Source organism: Ilyonectria robusta, assembly GCF_021365365.1.
Source record: "Ilyonectria robusta strain PMI_751 chromosome Unknown BGZ61scaffold_5, whole genome shotgun sequence".
NCBI lineage: Eukaryota > Fungi > Ascomycota > Sordariomycetes > Hypocreales > Nectriaceae > Ilyonectria > Ilyonectria robusta.
Window position 1 is genome coordinate 1,590,941 of NW_025764439.1, and position 22,673 is coordinate 1,613,613.

At 55.0% G+C, this 22,673-nt stretch overlaps 6 protein-coding genes across 6 annotated transcripts; 3 read left to right on the forward strand and 3 right to left on the reverse strand.

Annotated features, from left to right (window-relative positions):
* Nucleotides 1-1,451: 1,451 nt before the first annotated feature.
* BGZ61DRAFT_415554 (P-loop containing nucleoside triphosphate hydrolase protein) lies at nt 1,452-3,749 on the forward strand (the record flags this gene model as incomplete). The annotated part of the gene is made up of 5 exons (XM_046243357.1): nt 1,452-1,774; nt 1,822-2,015; nt 2,066-2,503; nt 2,554-3,045; nt 3,096-3,749. 5 exons carry the CDS (start codon nt 1,452-1,454, stop codon nt 3,518-3,520), a joined length of 1,872 nt encoding a protein of 623 aa, XP_046107733.1. The 3' UTR covers nt 3,521-3,749.
* Nucleotides 3,750-3,832: 83 nt separating this feature from the next.
* On the reverse strand, nt 3,833-6,109 carry BGZ61DRAFT_385649 (Aldehyde/histidinol dehydrogenase). The gene is made up of 2 exons (XM_046242729.1): nt 5,921-6,109; nt 3,833-5,860 (listed from the first exon to the last, which is right to left on the reverse strand). The coding sequence occupies exons 1-2, from the start codon at nt 5,995-5,997 to the stop codon at nt 4,117-4,119; spliced, it is 1,821 nt and encodes a 606-aa protein (XP_046107734.1). The 5' UTR covers nt 5,998-6,109; the 3' UTR covers nt 3,833-4,116.
* A 1,118-nt stretch (nt 6,110-7,227) lies between these two features.
* Nucleotides 7,228-11,898, reverse strand: BGZ61DRAFT_529858 (uncharacterized protein; the record flags this gene model as incomplete). Its single annotated transcript, XM_046253469.1, has 3 exons — nt 7,228-8,131; nt 8,184-11,377; nt 11,437-11,898. The coding sequence occupies 3 exons, from the start codon at nt 11,896-11,898 to the stop codon at nt 7,228-7,230; spliced, it is 4,560 nt and encodes a 1,519-aa protein (XP_046107735.1).
* A 4,929-nt stretch (nt 11,899-16,827) lies between these two features.
* BGZ61DRAFT_491939 (uncharacterized protein) lies at nt 16,828-18,757 on the forward strand (the record flags this gene model as incomplete). The annotated part of the gene is made up of 3 exons (XM_046250481.1): nt 16,828-18,042; nt 18,092-18,667; nt 18,707-18,757. The coding sequence occupies 3 exons, from the start codon at nt 16,828-16,830 to the stop codon at nt 18,755-18,757; spliced, it is 1,842 nt and encodes a 613-aa protein (XP_046107736.1).
* A 306-nt stretch (nt 18,758-19,063) lies between these two features.
* BGZ61DRAFT_529860 (ATPase, V1/A1 complex, subunit E) lies at nt 19,064-19,892 on the reverse strand (the record flags this gene model as incomplete). The annotated part of the gene is made up of 3 exons (XM_046253471.1): nt 19,064-19,214; nt 19,271-19,779; nt 19,866-19,892. The coding sequence occupies 3 exons, from the start codon at nt 19,890-19,892 to the stop codon at nt 19,064-19,066; spliced, it is 687 nt and encodes a 228-aa protein (XP_046107737.1).
* Nucleotides 19,893-20,666: 774 nt separating this feature from the next.
* BGZ61DRAFT_346740 (uncharacterized protein) lies at nt 20,667-22,322 on the forward strand (the record flags this gene model as incomplete). The annotated part of the gene is made up of 2 exons (XM_046239910.1): nt 20,667-20,708; nt 20,772-22,322. 2 exons carry the CDS (start codon nt 20,667-20,669, stop codon nt 22,320-22,322), a joined length of 1,593 nt encoding a protein of 530 aa, XP_046107738.1.
* Between the last annotated feature and the right edge of the window lie 351 nt (nt 22,323-22,673).

Consider the following 22,673-nt stretch of genomic DNA (forward strand, 5'->3'; position numbering starts at 1 on the left):
AATGGTTCGTGGTTGAAGCAAAGAGCTGTAATCCAGTCGACTTGCTTCAAATACAGTACACAGTTCCAGACTATTTCTCGTTTTAACACAGAGGTATCTCGTCAGACTGAAGAATTGATTGAGTGTGATACAGGGAGTATTTTGCACAAAATATAATTGAGCAATTGGCGAGGTCGAATTATCTAGGCTGTTAGCAGTTCCGTCGTCTGAGAAATACCGTCGTCTGAGGAATACCGTCGTCTGAGGAATACTATCGTCTGAGGAAGACTATCGCCAGAGGAGATATCTGTCGGAGCCGATTTCTCAGGAGGCAAGACCTTAAGCCAAGAGAACTCAGTACTCCGTGGAGAATAAATACAATGCTATCCCAATAGAAAAGAATACAAGCCTATATTTAAATCTGCCTGCTATTCCTCAAATTCACTTTTCTATAGTAAATCCAGTTAAAAGTATATATCTAGAAAAGCTTTCAATTCCTCAGTTTCTCAACACCACACAAATATTCACTTTCCACTCCTGCAGCTCTTCCACTCCTCGCGGCCACTTACACTTCCAGTAGTCCCTTGCCTGCAGACGGGACCCAGGTTTGTTTCTCCTACCGTGTGCAGACGCGTCGCGTGAAAGCTGGACAGCTGTGATTCACGGATTTTGGAACAAAGGGGTGGGCCCCCCAACACCGTCTACAGCTGGTGTCGGCTGTTACTCAAACATCGCCTGCCCCGATATGAACTAACTCTAGGCCACTGTTTGTCAAACTTAGCGGGCAAGGCAGCTGGCAACTGGCAGCCGGCAGCCAATCCTAAGGAATTGAAGAAAGGGCCACCGCCTCCATTGGCTTAGGTTCCTGCCTTGCGAGGCACAACGCGTGTGCCTATAAAACTCCCCCCCCCCTCGCCTCGCCTCCCACCTTCCCCCTTCATCTCTTCTTTACACCTTCGGGACTTTTCAGGCACCCACTCAGTTTGACGCATTCCTCAACTTCAATCTCAGGGGAGCAACGTGGAGTTGTGCCCTCTGACTTGAGTTGGGATATTGTCAACAGGTATGTTATCATCTCGTTCTCCTCAAGTAAATGTTCCCCGTACGAGTTGATCTTGTACACCCCCTCCCACATCCATTTTGTCTCAGCTCTCTCACGTCAAGAGAAACATAGCCTCTGTCTGCTAACACCACATCAACAGAGAACCGTCCTTGACTCGCAGCCAAGCCTCGAGAACTCAGTTCCCACACCCTTCTCCTCGACCACGAGACGTAAGTTTTCTCCCAAACCATCTCCAGGTGACTCCATTGTGCATGCCCCTTACGATCCCTTTGCCTTGTCCAAAATTCCATCCTTTCTTCATCCTCTTGCTCTTGATTGTCTCTATCCTGTCTTGAAGAAACACATGGTCCGTCACTAATCGCAACAATAGCTTACTGCCACCAACTTGCTTGTGGATCACTTCTCCAAGATGGCCGATCCTTGGACAACCGGGGGTCTCAGTGAGGCTCTCCCTCAGCCAGCCGTGGTCGCTTCTCACGGTAATGACCATGCCTCGGACGCGCCCGCTGCTGGAAACGGAGATGCTTCCGATCCCAAGTGGACTGAGCCCCAGAAAATTGATTACACCGCGATGGCCCCGGAGAACTACGACCACGCTTGGGGCTCGGATGCTCCCACCTACGTATGGAAGGACGAGTATGGCGATATTGGTCCGAAGTACCCAGAGCTCGAGCTCGAGCTCTTTGGGGAACCCTCGACTCGTAAAGAGCGAACCGGCCTCGACTTTTCCACGTAGGTCTCCGTCCTCTACTTTGTTGACTTCGTCTTACTTTTCACAGAATCGAGAGCATTGAGGTACAGCAGGAAGGGCCGGTCAAGATTGACCCAGTCAGATCTTTCCGTGATGCTGGGCTTCATCCTGCCATGCTGGAGAACGTTGAGCTTTGTGGATATGACAACCCCACTCCCATTCAAAAGTTCACCATCCCATCGATCCTCCAAGGACATGATGTGATTGGTATCGCACAGACTGGTAAGATCAACTCTACTTCATTGCAACTTCCTCTGCTCACGGAATCTTAGGTTCGGGAAAAACCGCCTCGTACCTCATTCCAATCTTGAGCAAGCTCATGGGCAAGGCCAAGAAGCTTGCGGCCCCTCGACCCAACCCTCTCACCTTCCAAGAAGGTGTTGATGAGGTTATCGCAGAGCCTTTGGTCTTGATTGTTGTCCCAACCCGTGAACTAGCCGTGCAGATCTTCAACGAGGCTCGCAAGTTCTGCTACCGCACAATGCTTCGCCCCTGTGTTGTGTATGGAGGTGTTCCTACTCGACAGCAAAGCTCCCTTCTAACCAAGGGTTGCGATGTTCTCATTGGTACCCCCGGTCGATTGACCGATTTCATCCAACGACCCCATGTTCTCACACTTCGACGTTTGAAGTACATGATCTTGGATGAAGCTGATGAGATGCTCAACCAAGACTGGGGTGAGGCTCTTGACATGATTCTCAACGGCGGAGGTAAGATTTCCCCCGCGCTTTTACTTTACTTACTTACCCGTGTTATGCAGAACAAGATGTCGGTAACGTCAAGTTTGGGCTCTTCTCTGCCACATTCCCCAAGGGTGCCCGCGATCTGGCCAAGCAATACCTCGCCGCCTCTCACGTCCGATTCCGAGTAGGTCGAGCGGGAAGCACCACGACCAACATCAAGCAAATCGTCCTCCAAGCTGAGAGACATGAGAAGCGCGAGCTTCTTATTGGGCTCTTGGAGGAAATGTCCGGAATTCGCACCATCATCTTCGTGAACAGCCGCCAGGAAGCGGACAACTTGGACGATTTCCTCTTCAACATGCAGCTTCCAGTCACTTCCATCCATAGTGACCGCACACAACAGGAGCGAGAAGCTGCGATGCGAGGATTCCGCTCTGGTAATGCGCCGATTCTGATTGCAACTGGAGTTACCGCTCGTGGTATTGATGTTCGCAATGTGATGCATGTCATCAACTACGACCTTCCCTCCATGGACCATGGTGGTATCGAGGAATACACTCATCGAATCGGTAGGTCTCTGCTTTTCACTCGCATAGGTTTCACTCTAACTGATTTCTAGGTCGAACTGGTCGCATTGGACATCGTGGTGTCGCAACCTCTTTCTATTCGGAACGTGACGAGGCTCTTGCGAGTGTTCTCACTCGAACTCTGTTGGAAACCGACCAGGAGATTCCTGATTTCCTCCAACCTTATGTTCCTGAGGGTGAGGCCCGTGAGAACTTGAAGTTTGAAGCGGACTCGGACTTTGATCCACAGGACGTCGGCGGGGCCGCTGGTGGCGATGCCTGGGCACCAGACTCGGGCGATGCTGCCGGCGCTGATGACAACAGCGGAGGCGGAGGTGGTGGAGATGCCTGGGGCGGTGAGGCTGGAGGTGGCAGTGTCAATGCTGACAACACCGGCGATGCTGGCAACGGCGGCGGCGGTGGTGGTTGGGGTGGCGGTGATGCTGGAAACACCTCAGCGGCCGCGGATTCGTGGTAGATCGCTCTCACAACACCCTGCTGAACTTGGTGTTCAGGCACCAGCATGTTTCATGTCTAGCTTTCTGGCTGGATGAAGCTTTGTCGAATGAGGATTTGGTGACAAGTGGAAAGATTTCTAGTGGTAAATGCTTTGAAGTGAGTTAGCATTTCGGAGGCGTGACTAGATAAACTTGCAGTTCACAAATGGGCAATGGACAATGAATGGCATCTTGTGCTTGCTTTCCTTCACACTATTGTGAAATGAACGGTGACTGTGTACGACAAGTGAGTCTAATGGGGAGATGATGTGATGAAAGAGGGGCTGTGGCACGGATGATTCAACGGGATGAGTGAGGTCTCAAACTACGATTCTGGGGACTGGACTTATTTTTGTTCATTTTTATTCACCCATCTAGCTCTCGCGGGGGTAGGTATTGTACTATTAATTTGAAGGGGTATATATCCCTCCACCAGCCGAGACGCACCATGCTAACCGGGGTGGTATTAAATCCCCGTACCCAAAACTTGATGACTATGCTGGATAAGTGCGTACAGTCAGCCTGGCAGTTTTTGTTCTGTGTTGTCTCATTTCTTCAACAAGAGACATTGTGCAGTCTACATGTTCTTGAACATTTTGGATAGACCCTGAAGCTTGCGGCCAGGCGCGCCGTAGCCGACCTCAACAACGCCCTGGGTAAAGGCCCAGCTAGAGTCTTGGCTGGCGACGGGGTACTGGACGGGGGGCGGGATGGCCGTGCGAATGCCAAGCCAGCCAAAGCGGTCCTCGCAGACAGCTTTTGTGTTGCAGAGACCACGGAGGCCCTCCTCACCGGCGAAACGACCGTAACCGGAGCCACCGGCGCCGCCGAAGGGCAGCTGAACGGCGTAGTAGGCGGCAAAATCATTGACGGCGACCATACCGGCGCGAAGGCCGCGGACGATGGGCTGGAGATTGGGGTCTCGCTCGGAGCCGTGGACGGAGGCGCCGAGGCCGAAGTTTGGAGCGTTGGCGATGGACAGGATCTCGGCGGGGGATGAGGACTTGGCGCGGAGGATGGTGAGAACAGGGGCAAAGCACTCGTGTTGGGCAATTCCCATGTCCGGGGTGACGTCGACGATAAGCGTGGGCTGGAAGTAATGGCCCTGGGGGTAATCGGGGTGGTTGTATCGTTTGCCGCCAGCAAGGAGACGGGCGCCGTCGGAGACAGCATCGGCAATGAGCTTTTCAAGACGATCGAAGGAGGCATCGGAGATCATGGCGCCGACATCGGCCTGGGGACCAAGACGAAGGGCCTTGACGCGAGGCTCAAGGATTTGGACAAGCTTGTCGTGGGCAGCGGGTGCGGCAATGACGCGTTCAATACCGATGCAGTTCTGGCCGGCAGCCTGGAAGGTGCCACGAAGGATGATCTCGGAAATGCGCTTCAGGTCATGAGCAGCAGAGTCGAGGATGACGAAGGGGTCCTTGCCGCCGAGCTCGGCGACGACGGGCGTTAGGCTCTTGGCGGCGCTGGCAGCAACATGATGGGCGACGGACTGGGAGCCGATGAAGGTGATATGGCTGATCCCTGGGTGGCAAGTCAAGTGGTTGGCCGTCTGGGGCCAGCAGACAATGGTCTGGACGAGCTGGGGGTCGAAGCCGTGGGCGACAAGGGCACCGCGAGCGATGCTGGCGAAGTAGGCGCTAGACCAGGCCGTCTGCTCCGAGACCTTGACCAGGATACCGTTACCGGAGAAGAGGGCGCTGATGATGGGGCCCATCATGTTGTGGAAGGGGTAGTTCCAGCTGACGAGGGCAGCCACGACTCCAAGCGGTTCATAGTGCACCGTGTTGCGCTTGTACATCATGAGCAGGTTGGACGGGCGGCGTGATGGCTTGAGGGCCTTCTCGCCGTGGGCCAGCGTCCACTGGATCTTCTCAACGGTAACGAGAATCTCGCCAAGTTGGGCGTCCACCATAGTCTTTCCACTATCGAGGCCGGCGATCCGGCAGATCTGCTCGGCATTGTCGAGCACATACTGCATCAGCGAGCGCAGGACCGCCTTGCGCTGGGCAAACGTCGTCTCAGCCCATACCTTCTGGGCCGTCGCGGCGGCGTCGACAGCGCGGTCAATTGCGGCGGGCGTCGACGGGTTCACGAGGCCGAGGAACTGGCCAGTCGCGGGGGCATAGCACTGCACGGCCGAGCTGCCGGGGATCTTGATCGAGAGGGACTCGACCGTCGTCGCGGGTTCGGGCATCTTGGGCGCGGGGACAGTGTATCGGCGGGGAGTTTGGTTGGATGCGGACGCGATGCGGATGAGGACGAAGGAAAAGGCCAGAGCTACGGCGGTAGCTGCAGCGGCGAACACCTCCTGGCTATAGAAGAGAAAGTGTCAGTTAATTTGTGAGGCCAATTGGTCAACGGAGCAGACGTACGACATGTTGAAGTGGGTGGCGGCATAGTCGCCGCTCCAGCGCCAAGCCGCGAGAGGAAACGGCTCGGGGGGGTCCATGGCGCAGTCAAGGGCTCAATTGGCGTATACTATCGTTCTCCGTCGGCCTGCCCTGGAGATTTGACGCGAGCTCTTCGTCGCGGGCTGTCGAGGGTTGAAGGTTGAAGGTTGGAAGTTGGAGGTGGGCGGTGGGTGAAGGTGCAGCACAGCTCTGGTGGAGAGTGGCAGTCGCCGGTCCTGGTGGGGCCGGGATATTCCCCTGCCAAGAATGGGCTGTCGGCAAGTCCCATCGTATTCGTACCTGCAATGCAAACAATTGTCGAATGATCGCAGGACGCAACGGCACCGCAGTTACACAGGCCTTGTGGATGTACCTCGCACTAGAGTAATGGCTGTACGTCAGACACTGTACGCGTGGAGCACGGAACAGGGGCATATTGTCTTATCAATCTACACCACAGCCACCGCAACACGCATCAACATCACACACCACCAACAACCACAAATTACAACACTCAGGCACATGCGACGGACTTGAAATTAGATATCTTCGTGTTGGGGGTTGGTCTCCAAAAAGGAAAATGAAGCGACAAGCTATTATGATACTGTATGTACAGTGCACTCGTATCCTTGGGCCCGTCTCCTTCTCCTTGGGCGGCCAGGCGTCCTCCGTCCCAACGCCAATCCATCTTCCTCAACTTCTGTCTTTGCTCTTCTCTCTTCTCTCTTCCCTTCCTCGCCATCCCCTTTACACGCAATGAAACCAGTCCTCATAATGAATGAGTTTTTGCCGCTTTCTCAGCTCTAAAATGCGAAAATGAAGAAAAACGAAGAGATAAGAGATATAAAAGAAAAAAAAAGTCAACAGTACGGCAAAAGCCCAAGCAAACAATCATACAAAGCCAAAAGACACCTTTTGCATTTCCCCTTTCAGAACGCCCTGCGTGTGTAAGACAGACTCCCCTCCAAAAAAATGCGCGGGGGACAAGCAACCAAAAATCAACCCCTTTCCTTCCGTGACGCGCTCATATAATGCGGACGCCGGAGCTTGGAGCTCCCTCAGGATTGGTGGAGAAGCCACTCGTAGATCGCTCGTGCAGATCATAAGTGCATCAAAGGCCTCGTTGCGGGCCCGGGATATCAAAACAAGAAAAAAGACGACTCTCAAAAAGGGTTTTCCGATGGGTGTCACCCGTCGTGAGTGTGGTAATATACAAGGAGCGTCAGTGTTCGGTGTGTGGCAGGGTGACGCCAAATGATGTCCTGTTACCAGGTATCACTGGGCATCCCCTACTGTTGGGCACTCTTGGAGAGTGACAGTCCGCGCAATCGCGGTCGGAATCGGCCGCCTTGAGACTGGCTTGACTCGATTCGCGACAGTCGCGCCGCTGATGTGAAGTCGCTACTGGCCTCATAACTTGGTCGCACGCGGTCCATGGATGCCCGCATACGGTCGTATGATGGTCGAGCACGATCAATGGACGGCCGTCCCTGGACTGGAATGTCCATTGACATGCGAGGGCCGGTATAGTTGGTCGAGTCGCTGCCGTTTTGACTATGTTGGTTATACGTAGTCGTTCGGGTAGCTGTCGAGGGCGGGTAGATGGGTCGCAAGTCTTCGTCGACGCTGCCGTACGTTACATGCTTCGCCTTCCTTGATTTGGAACTGTTTGATGACTTGGACTTGTTGCTCCTGCAGTCGGCCACGGTGGTATCGTCGGCGTCATCCGTGGGTGACAGGTGCGAGAACTTGCCCATCCTCTCTTGCTCACGAATGATATCGACGTCATATGGCCAGTACACCTTCTGCAGCGCCTTGATGGCGAATCGAGGGAATAGGCAAATGACTGGCACAATGAAGAAGATGGCCCAGAACGTCGCCTCCCGGTACACCTGGCTCGCCGCTCCATAGAAGAACTCGGATGAGGTGAAGGAGGTGTACACTCCGGTCCAGAAGAAGATGAAGACGTCGCTGATAACGACAATCAACACCATCAGCCAGTCCCATCGGTAGGTGTTGATGAGAATGTACATGTTGATCGTGATGATAGCAGGGTGAGCAACATAAGCACCGAATCGGAGTCGATCCTCAAGGCCGAGGCCATTCATGCCAATGAAGGTACCGTCCATGAAGAGCAGGTATGGGATGAAGAAGACCATGACAGATTGGTATATGCCGTCAACCATGTACATCCTAGTTTTTTATGTTAACATCGTCCTAAAATCATCGTTATTTATCAACATACCAGAACTTGGACGGAGTCCACTCCATTCGCTCAATGCCACGGCGATATAGCTGTGGCACCTCCAGCGAGACCTTGTCAGATACATCCTGGTCCAGAATACCCATAATGCCGACGGGAAGGGAGGTGAAGAAAAGATTGAACATCAGAATGTAGGTCATGTCGAAGAGGTAGGTCATGTCGAAGTCGCAGAAAATCTCGAACCAGAAAATAGCGAAAGTCCACACCATGTTCTTGTAGAAGAAGTTACTGATGCTCTCTGCCAATCGACGGTAAGACCACCGACCATGCACCAGCACCAGTCTTGAAAGGAATCGGAACTGAGCGACGGCATAGTCAGAGGACATGGCGGCCTGTTGGCCTTCCACACCCGCGATACCAACACCAACATCAGCTTCCTGGATCATGGCCACGTCGTTGGCACCATCTCCGATGGAGAGGGTCATAACGTCAAGGCCATTCTTTACCATGGCGACGACGGCAGCTTTCTGTGCGGGACTGACACGGCAACAGAGGACTGACTTGCATTGCTTGCAAAGCAGAAGGAATTTCTGCTTCAACCGATCGTTCAGAACCCATCGAAGAGTAAATCCATCAATCACCACTCCGTGAGTCGGGGCAGGGGGTTCGTGGTTCTTCCTGGCATGGGCAAGATCTTCATCGCTTCCGGTAATACCAAATGTCTGGAGGTTCTCATCCAGTAACTTCTCCGCCATATCTAGGAAAGTGTCGTCGCTGGTCTCTCCATTTTCGTCCTCGTCCACCTTGATATGGATCAACTCCATGTCGTTGTTAAGCAAGTTGCATGAGAAACCGATGTTGATGGCAGTCTCCACCTTATCACCAGTGAGGACCCAGAGCTTGATGCCGGCATTGCCCAGCAGCTCAATGGTATCTGGCACTCCGTCTTGCAGGCGATCCTCAATGGCAGTGCCACCCAGGAGGAGCAGGTCGTGTTCAATGAGTTCGGCAACAGCCTCTAGCTTCTCCTCTCGGTCCTCCAGGGAAGCTGCGGCAATATCGTGTTCCTTCTTCCAGAGTAGATAGTCCCCCTCCGTCACCTCCTTGTGAGCGATGCACAGAGTTCGCAGTCCCTCACGGGCAAACATCTCAAGATGCTCTGCGGTCTCTTTCCTCAGCTCCTTCTGCTCTCCCTTCTTCAATCGACCATAGATCACACTGTCGGCACCCTTGCAGATGAGAATAATACGGCCATCGGGCATGCGAACAATAGAGCTCATTCGCTTTCGGGTAGAGTTGAATTCGATAGTGTTGAGAATCTGGTAGTGGCGGTCCTCGCCAAGAACGTTGAGGTTGATGCCATCTCCGGAGTTTCCAAGGACAGTGAAGCCCATATCACGGGCAGTAGCAACGAGGGCCTCCTCATCAGGGGATTGGGCCTTGAAGATCATCTTGGGTGGTTCTCCGGGGGACTTCTCAGCAATGACAGTATGGCAGAGGGCTAGGGACAGCATAAAGTACTCGTTTGCTGCTTGTTGCTCGGGGCCATGCTCACCGGCCAAGTCGGCAACAAAGTCGGGAGCAACGAAAGTGACATCATCGTCGTAGAGGTAGGGGTTATCGTGAAGTTTTCGGAGGCCCTCGAGAGCACGAATCTTTGCGTTAGCAATCTCACCCCGAATCCTTTCGCCTTCCTTTTCGGTATCGATACCCAGACGTTTCTGCATTCCAGCCTGCGCCTCCGTGTAGGCCTCTCCGTAAGGTTGTCCATTGATGGTGGCCTTCTTGAATTCCATGACGTTCTGAGTCAATGTGCCAGTCTTGTCGGAGAAAATATACTCAATCTGGCCAAGGTCATCTGAAATATTCCACGACTTCGGAATACAGGGCTGGTCGATCTTCTCGTAGTACATCTCCACGTCGCTATAAATGAAGACGGCTTGGAGCGTTCTGACGATCTCAAGGGTGATATACAATGAGATGGGAATCAAGTTCTGGAACAAAATGAGTGCGGCCCAAAAGGTGATGAAACCGCTCATAGCCGGGCTACCACCAATCGACCCATAGTCGAAAAAGTTGAGAGAAGCGTCCGATTTTCCCCATGCCACGCCGTTGACAATAGCAGCGAGCAAGCACATGATGAGCAGGATACCAAAGTTGCAGATGACGTTGAAGTTCATCTCGCGGGCGATTCGTGGACGCTTGCTTGGGGTAATACCAGCGTTCATCATAATCTTGGTGTCGTGTCCAGTAAAGACGACGACACCAAGAACCCATTCAGTGTTTCTCAAGTGGCAACCTCGCAGAAGCAGGTTGTCAATACCAATAGGCTCGGTCATATCCTCGAGATCCTCCTCGGCATAGCCAGGCACAGACTGCTGCCACTTGATGGCGCCGTTATACTTGTACAGATTCGGTTGAGGGGCCTCGCTTTCGATAATGAACTCTGCTCGCTCGCAGTCTCGGGCGTGCTTGATTGGTCGACCGCATCGGAGTGACTGGCGATTCTTGAGATTGGTCTCGCCATCCAAATTCTTCGTCTCGACATAGCATCCGCCATCCGGGTCAGAAGTGGAGAGGATAATGATGTCGGCTGGCAATTCTTCGTCATTGTAGATACGGACAAAGTCGCCGACAACAATGCTCTTCCAGGCATCCTTCTGGAATCGAGCGCCTTTGATGGGATGATCGCGCTGGATGATGCTCGTGTCCATCCTTGCTACTGCGGCAGCACGCTTAGCTTCCTCGTTCTCAGGGACCTGGATCCGAATGTGCGGCGTTGGCGTTGGGGAGGGCACCGGAGTCATCTGGATGTCTTCTCGGGCGGACATGAATGACTCGCGCCCGGTAAAAGGAGAGGCAATAGATTCACGGACAGAGCGTCTGGTGTGGTGTGTCTCCATGGAGGGTCGCACCGGGTCGTCCACAGTCTCATTCTTGCGTCGGGCTCGCTCCTCCTTGGCCTTCTTGGACCAAATGCTTTGGATGCCGCGCCAGATGGAACCAAAGAAGGCCGAGTTGCCCTTCTTAAACTGTCGCCAAGCGGAAACGTCTCCCTCAAGCACATTGACATTGGTCCAGTTTCGCAGTCGGTGAACGGGGGCGTTGTTGAGTTCGATATCGAGAGCGGTTCTTCGGTAATCTTCGACGGCATCTTTGATAGCGGTGACAGTGATGATGAAGATCAGGGGCACAGCGTTCAGGCCTGGGTTGACACCACCGAAAATGGGGAAGAACTACCACAAGGTTAAGGTTTACTTACGACAGAGGAGACACGAGGGCTATAGCTACTTACCACCAAAATAACCAAGAACAAGAAGAATATGTTGGCGACGTTGTGGAACTGGAACCACAGGTTTTTTGGTACGAAGGAGAGGGGTGTGTACTTGGCTGTCCGAATCTTGTTGCGGGTGAATTCCTGAATCGGATGGCCTTCTTCGTCCACCAGACTGTCCGGCAGAGGCTGGTTGAAATAGAGAGCCCGGGTTCCAGATGCTTCCTCTACATCCTCACTCTCTTCTTGATTGCCAGCGTCGATGGGCGGCTGCACGGCATCTTCAGCGGGCGGCTCGGAACCTTCGGGGAGCGGCGGGTTCTTCTCGTTGGATCCGGTCTTCTTGTGCATGCGGTTCATGAGCGAGTTGCGTTTGTTGCTACTGCTCCTGACAGTCATTCTCCGGGTGGCCCATCGCGCTCGCTGGGTGGCATTAAGGGCGCCCGGATGGGAGCCACCTTCGGGGGTGGTTGTGGTGGTCATGGTGGTGAAATCGCGGGCAAGCGCCCGATCGGCCCCTCGACGCCAGCCTTGGGAGGGTCGCGGTGGAGCAGACTCGGGCGGGAAGGCGTCGTCGCTGAGGCGTGGACGGACGTGCAATTGGAGGAGCACCCGTGAATCGTAGGTCGTGCTCGGTGGTTGAGGTCGTGGCGGGTGAGGTTATCGCGGGCACGGCGTCGACCAGGGACGTTGGCAGTCGGGCTCGTGGGGGAGGGAGAGATGGATGAGGATGGAGACGAGATGGGAGAGTAGGGGAGTTGTGTAAGCAAGACGGGGCGGGAGGGAAAAAAGCTACGGTGGACTTTGAGAGACGCACTCCACTGGGGGCCACTGGCTGGGGACGGCTCCAGTGGGACAGCCGGGACCCGTTCTAGAGACTGGGACCTCGTTTGGGACGCCTGGGACGCCTGGGACGGGCTGGGCAAGGGAAATGGCAGTGGAGAGAGTGGGTGTGGGTAAGGGTGGCCCAGGGCGTGGGCGTGGGGCGTAGCGCATCTTTCGTACCGACCAGCGCCGTGCCCATAGTAGGGAGGGATGGAGGTACCTACGTTAGGCGGCGGCGGGTGGGTGTGGCGGCGGCGGACGCGGTATGGGTATGATGGATGGGCTGGAGAGCTGTACACAGTAGGAGGACTCTGATTCCCGGTCCATCCGGCGATGCCAATGCAAGGTGCAGCGTGTTCATGGGACGGAGTACCGAGCATCCGGAGCCCGGAGGAGACGCGCGAATGCAGGCCAGTGCATGACAGAGCAGGATGTGGTACAGTGTGCAATCCATCCCTCTCTCTCTCTCTCTTTCTCGCGGTCTCGCTCCCTCCGACCCTCCATGGGCTTCCTTCATCACCGTTCAGTGGGGTACCGTCCACCACAGGAATCACGGAGGGAGGCCCTCCCCCCCTTTACGATAGACGCCCCCTACGTACGTGCCTCCTCCCATGCGACGCGTACCGATTAGAAGCAGAGCATCGTCCCTGATGAGCAACACAACTGGCCAGCCACTTCCACGGCGGCCATGCCGCTAAAATTCGCCCGACAGACTGACAGGCCGGAAGCACGGGGCGGGCTGCTCGGTCTCGGTCGCGTCGGTCAGCAATTCCATCCAAATATGCCAGGTATCAGATCCCCGACGCTCCCTGGCCGCCGTAGCTGTTCCTTTGTGGTAGGCCAGTAATTACCAGCCCAGCCCAGATCCCAAGGTATCCTCGACCCTGCAAACTCGCATTCACGCATCAACGCACCGCGCACGACGACCCAACACGACCCAATCCAACACGTACCCAGCCAGCACGGGGCAGCGACGGAGCGCTAGCACTGTCCCTCCCGCGGCTTCGTAGTTTGAGGGCATGTCGGAGGAGGCTGGCGCAGCTATTCACGTCGGGTCCAGCAATGCTTTTCATTTTTATTTTTGCTGCCGTCGCCCTGGGCTGGTATTTGTCTGGCCCCCTTGAGGCATCTCACACACGCCCCCTGGGCCCTGGTTTGCAGAGGGCGCAACAGGCCAAGAGAAAAGGGCAATAGGCACGGCGCGCAGGGAGACGCGCCGTGTCTGAAAGCCCATGCTGCCACGCGCAAGTGTGTCCAGAGCGCTGCTCGGCTGCTCTGAGAGCCCAGTTCTTAAGTCTAAGCTTGGTTGCCAACCTAAGGTTGTAGCCAGTCCCGCGTGCCTCTTGTCTCGGCCGTTGGTGACAGAATCCGTCAGTGATGTGGTGTTGTCGGAAGTACAGTAATTACGTCGGTACGAAGCATACACGTACGACGGGCCCATGCCCAAGCCTCGCACTCCTTCGCGCTCCGCTCGTATCGTCCACTTGTCGCACTTTCGCACCTGCATCAGCCGGCCGCCGAGTGGCCGTCGACACAGTCAGCACCCTGCAACACATTGATTAGACAGCAATTGCCGCAGCATCCGCAGCATCGTCCGCAGCAATTGTCCGCAGCACGCATTTTGCAATGGCTGCCATCCACGATCACAAATCTGCCATCCCGCGGCCGCGCGACTGGCCTACCTATTTGTCTTGATAATGTAAGCCACCACAGGGCGCTAGCTAGCGCCTCCGATGACAGAGCGTTGTCGTCACGGATTGGTACCAGGCCGCGTTAGTCTTGACGCCTGTGGGCTTAAGCTGAGACTTGCTCGTCCAAAAGTGCCCACTCGCCAACGGAAGACGTCCCTGGAAGCTGATGCCAGCCCGAAGTCCCTGGTGACCGGGGGCCTTGCAGCCAACAAGAACAAGAACAACCAAGTTGTCCCTAGACTGTGTGTCGCTAGGCTTACCATATCTTGGGCCTTTGGATGCTTCAATTTGACAGGGCCACAGGCCAGATTAAGGTGCGAGTGCTGCGCTAGAAATTATCGGAGCTGATCCTTTCAATCCTCCCACCAAACCGGTCTGCTCTCGAGGCCCATAGCCTCCCGTATGTGAGTCCAGGGCCATATCTCAATCTCCCTGCCGTTATTTTTTTTTAGCTTTGTAGTTGCCATTCCTCCACACCACCATTCAGTTTTTGCTCTTCTAGAAAGTATAAGCATACATTCGGCGCGGATCACACGCAAGTCGCCGCAAGTCGCCGTACGTCGCCGACAGCGATTGGGCTGTCGGTGTCGGCCCAGATCTCCATCCGCCTCATCCAGAGATGAACGATCCGGCCGACCCATCCAGCCCCACGCAGCAATTAAGTGGATTATGGCTTTGCATTGGCGTTGCACATGTCATCATCCGCGCTTTCTCGCCGCTCCAGGTTCTGCGCCCGAATGGCGCTCATAAGTGCATCCGGCAGTTCCATCGTTCCCGTCTTGGCCGTGACCGGAGACCTGGAGGAACCCGAAGGTTGATGTAGTCCCATGTTGAAGAACTAGCGACTGGCATCATGGCATTGCTCTTCTCCGGCGTGTCGTGTTGTCGGGCCTGTTCGGTCCCCGACCGCTCTATTCCAACTTCCACCTTGGGAACCGCATATCCCTTCGGCGCCGTCAATCGTGGACACTGCGGACACAGGGTCTTACGTCCGGGTTTGTCGGGTTCTCGGGGGTTAATTACGTGCGACAGACCCCCATTCTGTCCGAGTGGCAGCAGTCAAGCAATGGACATTTGGAGCTAGCAGCGGGGCCATCACTCCCGCACCGCATCGCCATTTCGCGGCTTCGCCGTGGCTGGCCCCATTGCTACGTTGTACGTAGTTTGTATCCACAGCCCTACCTTACCCATATCGACATTCGCAAATCCTCGATTCAGGCTTCTTCGTGAGCGTCCATCGTTCGGTGCTAATCCGATTAGAAATCGAGTGGTCCCCCAAGCCCCGTCATGACCTCCGCTGCCGGCGCCAGCTCAAACCGGTCACACGAGTGCACCGACACTCTTCATCGCATCGCAGCCGTCTTCATGACGCACCCATCGTTCGGTGCACACACCGCGGCTGGGCCCTTCCGGACCCCTTGCGACGGTACAAACCCGCTTCTCCCAATCCGCTCAGTACCCGGTCTCCTCCTGCCTCTCAGGCTCCAGCTCCGGGCGACCCTGGCCAGGGGTCCCCTTGGCGTGCAGCTTCAAATTTCCAGCGACCTGGCCCGGCAAAGAGATCGTCTGTGAACCAAACTGCCAAAAGCAACGAAACGCTGCGCAATGTAATCTGCGATTTCGAGAAATCCCCCGTCGGATTGGACACTCCCCAGGCATCCATCGGAAATGCCCCATGGGCGACGGTGAGCATCGTATTGGATTCCATTCCGCTAGTAGGCATCTAAGCCTCACTCCCTCCGAAGTTCATGGGTCCATGCCCAAGTTCTAGACTCCAGGAAACAAACAGCGGGATGTTGGAGAGAGCATCTTCATCTAGTTGCCTGCCGCGGCGCCGAGGCCCAATGAACGTGAACATACCCCGTAGTTGTCCAAAGCAAGCACACACTATGATGATCTACCTTTACAATTGACGAATGTGATGATCGAAAGGGTCGTGCGAATTGATCTGCAGCACGACACCAAATACGTGTATCATTACAGTCGCAGCCGGCAAGCCTTAAACACAATAGACAGTCGTTGCATGCCGCATCTCGAAACAAGGTCACATACCACGCCTAGGTATCATTAGACACATTCCACAAGCACAATCGTCAATGGACCATTTGTGCAAGCCTGTGTTTCTTCCCGCCACGGCGGATTGGAATGGATCGGAGCCCGCGGCCCCATGGAGCCCGGTCCCTGGAGATCCCTCTTGGCTTCAAATGTGCTTGACGCCAAGGTCGCGACCCCTTTTTTTATACACGATGCTCGCATCATCTGTTGGTGTTGCTGAAGCTTCGCCACCCTGGTCCGTTAGAGATGAGCAGACATAGCAGACGTCCACGTCTCGCTTCCCCTCATGGCCCGCGAACAAGGTACAACGCCTGAAGCCTAAATGGCGGCAAGGACGCCAGTTGCCGCGTACGAACCAACGCTACTTAAAATAGGACGCCGTTAGAGGGAGGTGGTTATCAGCGGAGAGATCTACCACGTATGGCTGGGGCTAATAAGTTAGAGAAAGGGGTCGGCGGACGAATGCATCACCCTCGTTGGAAATTGTCTCCATCCGCGGATTCTTAGCACCTGTAGCCGGCGCCACACCGAAACATGCTGCGCCTCCACGTTAGATGAGGTAAGCGCATTCTGACTGTTGTCACCCGTCCCGTCCTCCAAGCTGCAGCCTGCGAGCTACCTGAGCCACCTTGGCCGTATTGAACGCCACATGTGAAGTGTTTGTGGCTTGTGGTACCCGGAGCCAGCGACGCGACTGTCGAGACACCCTCCGGCCGGACCCTTGCCAACCCACGACGACGACGGTGAATTGCTCCACCTTCCGGGCCTTCGGACACGGAGATCCTCAACGTCTGGTCGCGTCGCCAGCTCCCAGCGTGCTCCTACTCGGCCAAGGCGCATCATGTCTCAACCAGCCAAAAATGGAAACATCATGAGCTTCTTCCGGCCGGTGGCCAGGCCGCAGACTCCTCTGGCGCCGCTGGAACCACAGGCCTCGGATCCTCCGTCTCCGTCGCCGATACCTCCATCATCTCCGTTCAGCAAGCGCAACACTCCGGCCAAGTCGCGGACCCCGCTCACCCGGGACTTTGAGATTGGCGCTTCAGACGATGACGATGACTTTGGTGCGTCGTCAGATGACTCGCTCGAGGACCTGTCTGCCATCCTAGGTCGTGGCCGTCCAGGCACAAAGGCATATTCCCCGTCAAAGAATCTCTTTGCTACCCCAAGGGCCAAGCGAACCGCCATCGAGTTCCCTTCTTCCCCGCTAACCCTCACCCCGAAGCACAAGTTCGACCTTAGAGCCTTGGCCAAGGATGCGCGGAAAGACAACGCCACCAACGCAAGCTCGATGAGAGCTACCGCGCTTGCTGAGCTCTATGATGAAGCAGATATGGCACCCACCGGCGAGGCATCTCGTGATACGCTCGAAGGAATCGTTAAGAATGAGGGTGGCCATGATGCGCAGAAAGTCCTCAGGGCAGTCCAAAGGTCCGAGGGGGGCCAGTCGCAATCTCGATACTGCTTCTTCCGTGAGGAGTATAACCCTCCTGCTGTAACTGTTCCCAAGAGAGTCAAGAGCCCTTGGAATCTGTTAACCCAGGGAGATGAGAATACCCGCGAGCAGCACCTCGCCTCCGGGGTGCTCATGACCCTCATTACGATGCACGGAGGCTTGCCAGACGCGCTATTCGACTGGATGCTAGATGAGCTATGCGTCCAAAGATCGAGTCTCATCAGGCAAGAGTACTGCAATCTTCTCAGCAGCTGTCCAGGACAGATTGAGAAACGGGTGACGCCCCAGCGATTGGAGCAGTTGTTCTTACTCCTTGGCGCCACTTCCGAGCTCGAGCAACCAAAATCCAAATTGACTATCTCAAAGCTCAGGACAGAGCCATATCAGGGTCGTGACTGGTCCTGCCTCGGGCATTTCCTCGCACTCCTAAAGGCCATGGCGAGATTCATGTCACTACCCGCTGTGTCCTACGCCTCCCAGACACTGCTACGGATGTCCATGGACAAATTCCTCATTTACAATATCGATCTCCTCGTGGAGTACGAGGATACTATCGAGACTCTATTTGGTGCCATTCCTCGTCCACATTGGGACACATTCGTGAGTCTTTCCTGTTTTCGATCGCTTCATTCACTAATTAATCCACCAGTGCTTCGAAACCTGCTCCCTGCTACATATCATCACCAAGGCGCAGTCCGTTAGAGTGAACGCTCTTGCCTGCCTTCCAGTAAGTAAGGCAACGACGCACGAGCTGAGACGACGACTCGCCGTGGTGTTTCTGTTTGGCGATCCAACTCTCGGTCGCCACCACCCCGACAGATTCATAACCATACCAGGCATCATCAACCGCCTGACAGAAGATGACTTTGCAGTTGGGCCCAATACAGACTTTGCCGAACTCCAAGCCGGTATCATCCTTATCAACATTGCCGTCGATGACGGCTCCTTCGTGAAAACCGACGACCCCGAAGTCGAGAAGCAGTTCAACGCGGATATCGACGAGTTGGTCGGCCGCCTGCGACAGATCTGGAAGATGATCAATGACACAGGCATGAAATTGACTCGCACGGAGGCGAAGAGCGTCATCGATTGGGTCCAACAACGGCTTGCTCACACCGTCCGGACGCGGAAGAAGGCCAGAGAAAACCATTACGAATTCCTAGGGGAGAAGAAAGACACGTCTCTGCCGAAGCAACAGAACTACATGAAGAATTTCCTCCGCAAGGTACCAGAGTCAAAGATATCAGAGCCAAAACCGACGGAGCCATCGCCACCGCTTGGGGTTGGAGACACCATCGTTGTTGCGGGGTTATAGGGATAACAGTTAATATTGCGCTTGGAATATCTCGTGCCAGAGGGCCATCAGTGACCAGAGAAGACCTTGCCGTTGTCAGGATTATCAGGCGAGAATGATGTATGAGAGATCTCGTAGTTTAATGACTATAACACGAGCCAATTCCAGCAACCAGAAAAACAGTAACCGTATGATACAGCCTCTAAGCTACAGAGCGTGGACTGATTAACAACTCGAGTCTTGCGATGAAGAAATGCCTCCTCTTTCGCCTTGCACTCCCTCGGTGTGTAGGTGGTAAACTCATGGGCCGACGGGACCATTGAGGATTTAGTCGACGAACTTACGGTTCGGGTTCTTCCCGAACAGAGCCTCACGCACCGCGGGAGCGGCGGAGTCCTCGAGGAGCTTCAATCGGGTCTCGAAGGTGTTGTCAATCTCGATCTTTCCATCCCCGCCGATGATGATGACGCCACCCGCACTATTGTCATGTTAGCTGTTGTATTCATGGTTTCAAAAATTCCCGCATGCACGTACAGTGAGTCGGGTAGAGGGTCGTCCTCGATAATCTTGGCCGCAACGTCATTGCCCACCTCCTTCTTGTACTCCTTGGCGGCCTCCTCAATAGCCTTCTTCACCAATTCAAAGTCCTTCTTCCGTGATTTGATCTGAAGCTCGGGCTCATTGAGGGCGTAGAATCCCTCGAGGATCAGACCCTTGAGCGCCTTCTGGTGCTTCGCCTTATCCTTGGTGCCCTCGGCGAGCTTCTTGGTGGCATCCTCGAATATGCTGTCGAGCAGCTCCTGTCGGGCACCGAGAACCTTGAGGCGGGTCTTGTTGGCGACAGTCGAGCGGGTAATCTGCTGAGACATGGTGGCCTGCTTGAACTTCTTCTCGTATTGGCCGTCGATGGCATCGGTCTCCTGGCGGACGAGCTTGGACTTCTCGATCTCGAACTCCTCGTTGGCCTTGATCTCGATCTCGCGGGCCTTCTCCATAGCTTCCTGCCTGATGAACGCGGTCATCTTGCGGAGCTCATTTTCGACCTGGCGAGACGTTGCGGCACGTTAGCGGCCTGCCCGGTGAGGGAGATGGCTGATGATGACACTTGCGGCGTCGTTAGGCAACCTACCTGCTGGTCGGACAATGCTTGCGACATGATGGCGACTTAGGGGGGGACTGCGGGGAATCGACAGGCGAAAGCAAAAACGGGGACGGCCGCGCAGGATGTTGCGAAAGGCGAGCGATGGCCTCGAGGATGACGGATGGGGATGGAGACGGCGAGAGTGAGGGAGAGACGGCGAGCAGTTGCGGGTGGAGTGCAGGAGCTGTGACGCCAGGGTCAAGCTGTCGACTCAGCCATGGACAAGTTCCCAAGGAAACACCAGCTTAGCGGGATGCAGCCACAGCTCCACGCCGAAGCGCCTCCACTCTGCTGGCCGTCTGGCCACTCAGAGCCTGATGACGTCGATCACATGACATCATGTGATCGCACCGCCACACCCGTCCCTGGGCGAGCTGCGGCAGCTTAAGTGGCGGCAGAGTCTCGTGTTGCATGCCTCAGGTCAGGCGTACCCCGACTTGTTATTAACTCCAGCAGACACCGATTGCATCAGGACTATTGCTATTCTTAACCAAGGAGGCCCGTTCCGTCTCCAATTACGCGCTCCCGTTACCTGGGTGCCGGCGGCCCGCGGTCCCCTATCCTCACCAGGCTCCAGTTTCCTCCCGCGATCCTACGGTCAAGGCGTCAGCTTGCCCTTGCAGCAGCGCCATCCTCGAGTCTTGACGTCAACGCTCCTCAACAAAGTTTCCCGACCTCGGACCCTGGCGACCGTGTTTACATTCGACCGCGACGATTTCCTATGCGACAGCTCTAGCGATCCGCTTCAACTCTTCACTGCCAGATGACCTCGGACCTGGAGCAGGTGCAATGGGGTTGCTCGGCGGCATCTCTGCGGGCGGGAGCATAGCTGTATGTTGAGCAGAGACATCGCGTGTTGGTCCCAGGAACACTCCGCTAATGGACCCGTTGTAGCTCGGAATTATTGTGGGATTGCTATCGACCAGTATCCAGAGCCTGGGATTGACGTTGCAGCGAAAGTCGCATATCCTCGAAGACGAAAAGGGACCTCTCGATGTCCGCCGACCACCGTATCGCAGGAGGAGATGGCAGATTGGAATGGGAATGTTTATTGTGGCGAACCTTCTGGGAAGCACCGTTCAAATCTCGACGCTGCCACTCCCTGTCCTCTCGACCCTCCAGGCCGCTGGCCTGGTCTTCAACTCGATTTGCGCATCCCTCATCCTCAGCGAGCCGTTTACTAGCTGGTCTCTCTCCGGCACGCTCCTTGTTACAACCGGCGCGATACTCATTGCTATATTTGGCGCCATCCCCGAGCCGGCGCATGATCTAAAAGAGCTGCTCGAGCTGTTGGGACGGAGACCATACGTGATTTGGATGATATTCCAGGCACTCTTCGTCATCTCCCTTGCATTGGCCATCGACATTATCAACAACGTTTCAAGCATCTCGCACGATGCTAGATTCCGGCTTGCTCGGGGTATTACTTACGGCGTGATCAGTGGGGACTTATCGGCCCATGCGCTCTTATTCGCCAAATCCTCCGTCGAGCTGGTCATCAAAACAATTGCGGGACGCAACCAATTCGCCCATTGGGAGTCCTGGGCAATTGTTATGGCCCTTGTCACTTTGGCCTTGTGCCAACTATACTACTTACACCGAGGCCTCAAGCTGGTCTCCACCTCGGTCCTCTATCCCCTGGTTTTCTGTGTCTACAACATCATTGCGATTCTTGACGGTTTGATCTACTTCAACCAAACCAGCCTAATTTCACCTCTGCGTGGTTCTCTCATTGCCTTGGGCACCGTTGTATTATTATCGGGCGTGCTCGCCCTATCATGGCGACTCAGCGACGAACAGCATACACCTGGAGTTGGTCAATCATCCTTGGCGCCCGGACTTGGCCTTGTCGAGGATACCGAAGGAGAAGAAGAGTCTTTGCTGGGTTCCGATCATGCAATTGCGGAGGAAAACGGACGACCATCGACCTACCATACATTTCCTGTAAATGGCGAAATTACACCGATGACACCCTCACGCAAGAGAAGCTCGCGATGGGCTGAGCGTGCAGAGATCTGGGGCGAGTTAGAAGACCGCGATGAACCAGGCTCTCCTTCAAATCGACGGCGTTCCAGTACGATGCCGGGATTTAGCGAGTCATCACCTTTGCTTGGTCAAAGGAGGTCAATGCCTGCTCCACCTTTGGGCGATGAATCCGGACCCAGCGCCGAGTCTTCACCGCGGAAATTGACTAGGCGACGAAGGAAGAGCACTGGCTTCCCAGGCCTCGTTGCTCGTAGACATCTTCGACATAGAAGCTCGACGACGTCGGAGACTCTAGGCGGCCTCTTTACATTGGGATGGTGGAGAAACCGCGGCAGGCAGCCATCGCATGGATCCAGTGCTGGCGAAAGCTCTCTACGGTCATCGTACCGAGATGGCCGTGAAATCGGCCGGGAGGAGGGCGGTGCTAGAGGGAGCCGGACTAGCGATTCAGCTGTATGAATAAGGTGCATTAGGAGTTGGAGAGGCGATGAAGGCGTTCTATAGAGCTCTGGTGATTGGATAGTCTCTTGTGAGGGATCGGACCTCGGGATTACATTATGGTTCGTTTCGCCTGTCGCATTTGAATCTACTTTTTTTTTGGGACAGCCTTGAGGTTCTCATCTGCTCTCGTATCCTCTTCTGGTGCTGTACTTTGCCGTCTCGTAAAGGCTCAAATTACGAGGGCCAATATGTTTAACTTGACCCAGGATTTCCCAGTCCAAACTGGATCATACATCCACACAGATGCAATGAATATAGGTTCAAGCGCACATGCATTCCAGAACGCCTCGAGTGGCGTTCAATGACATA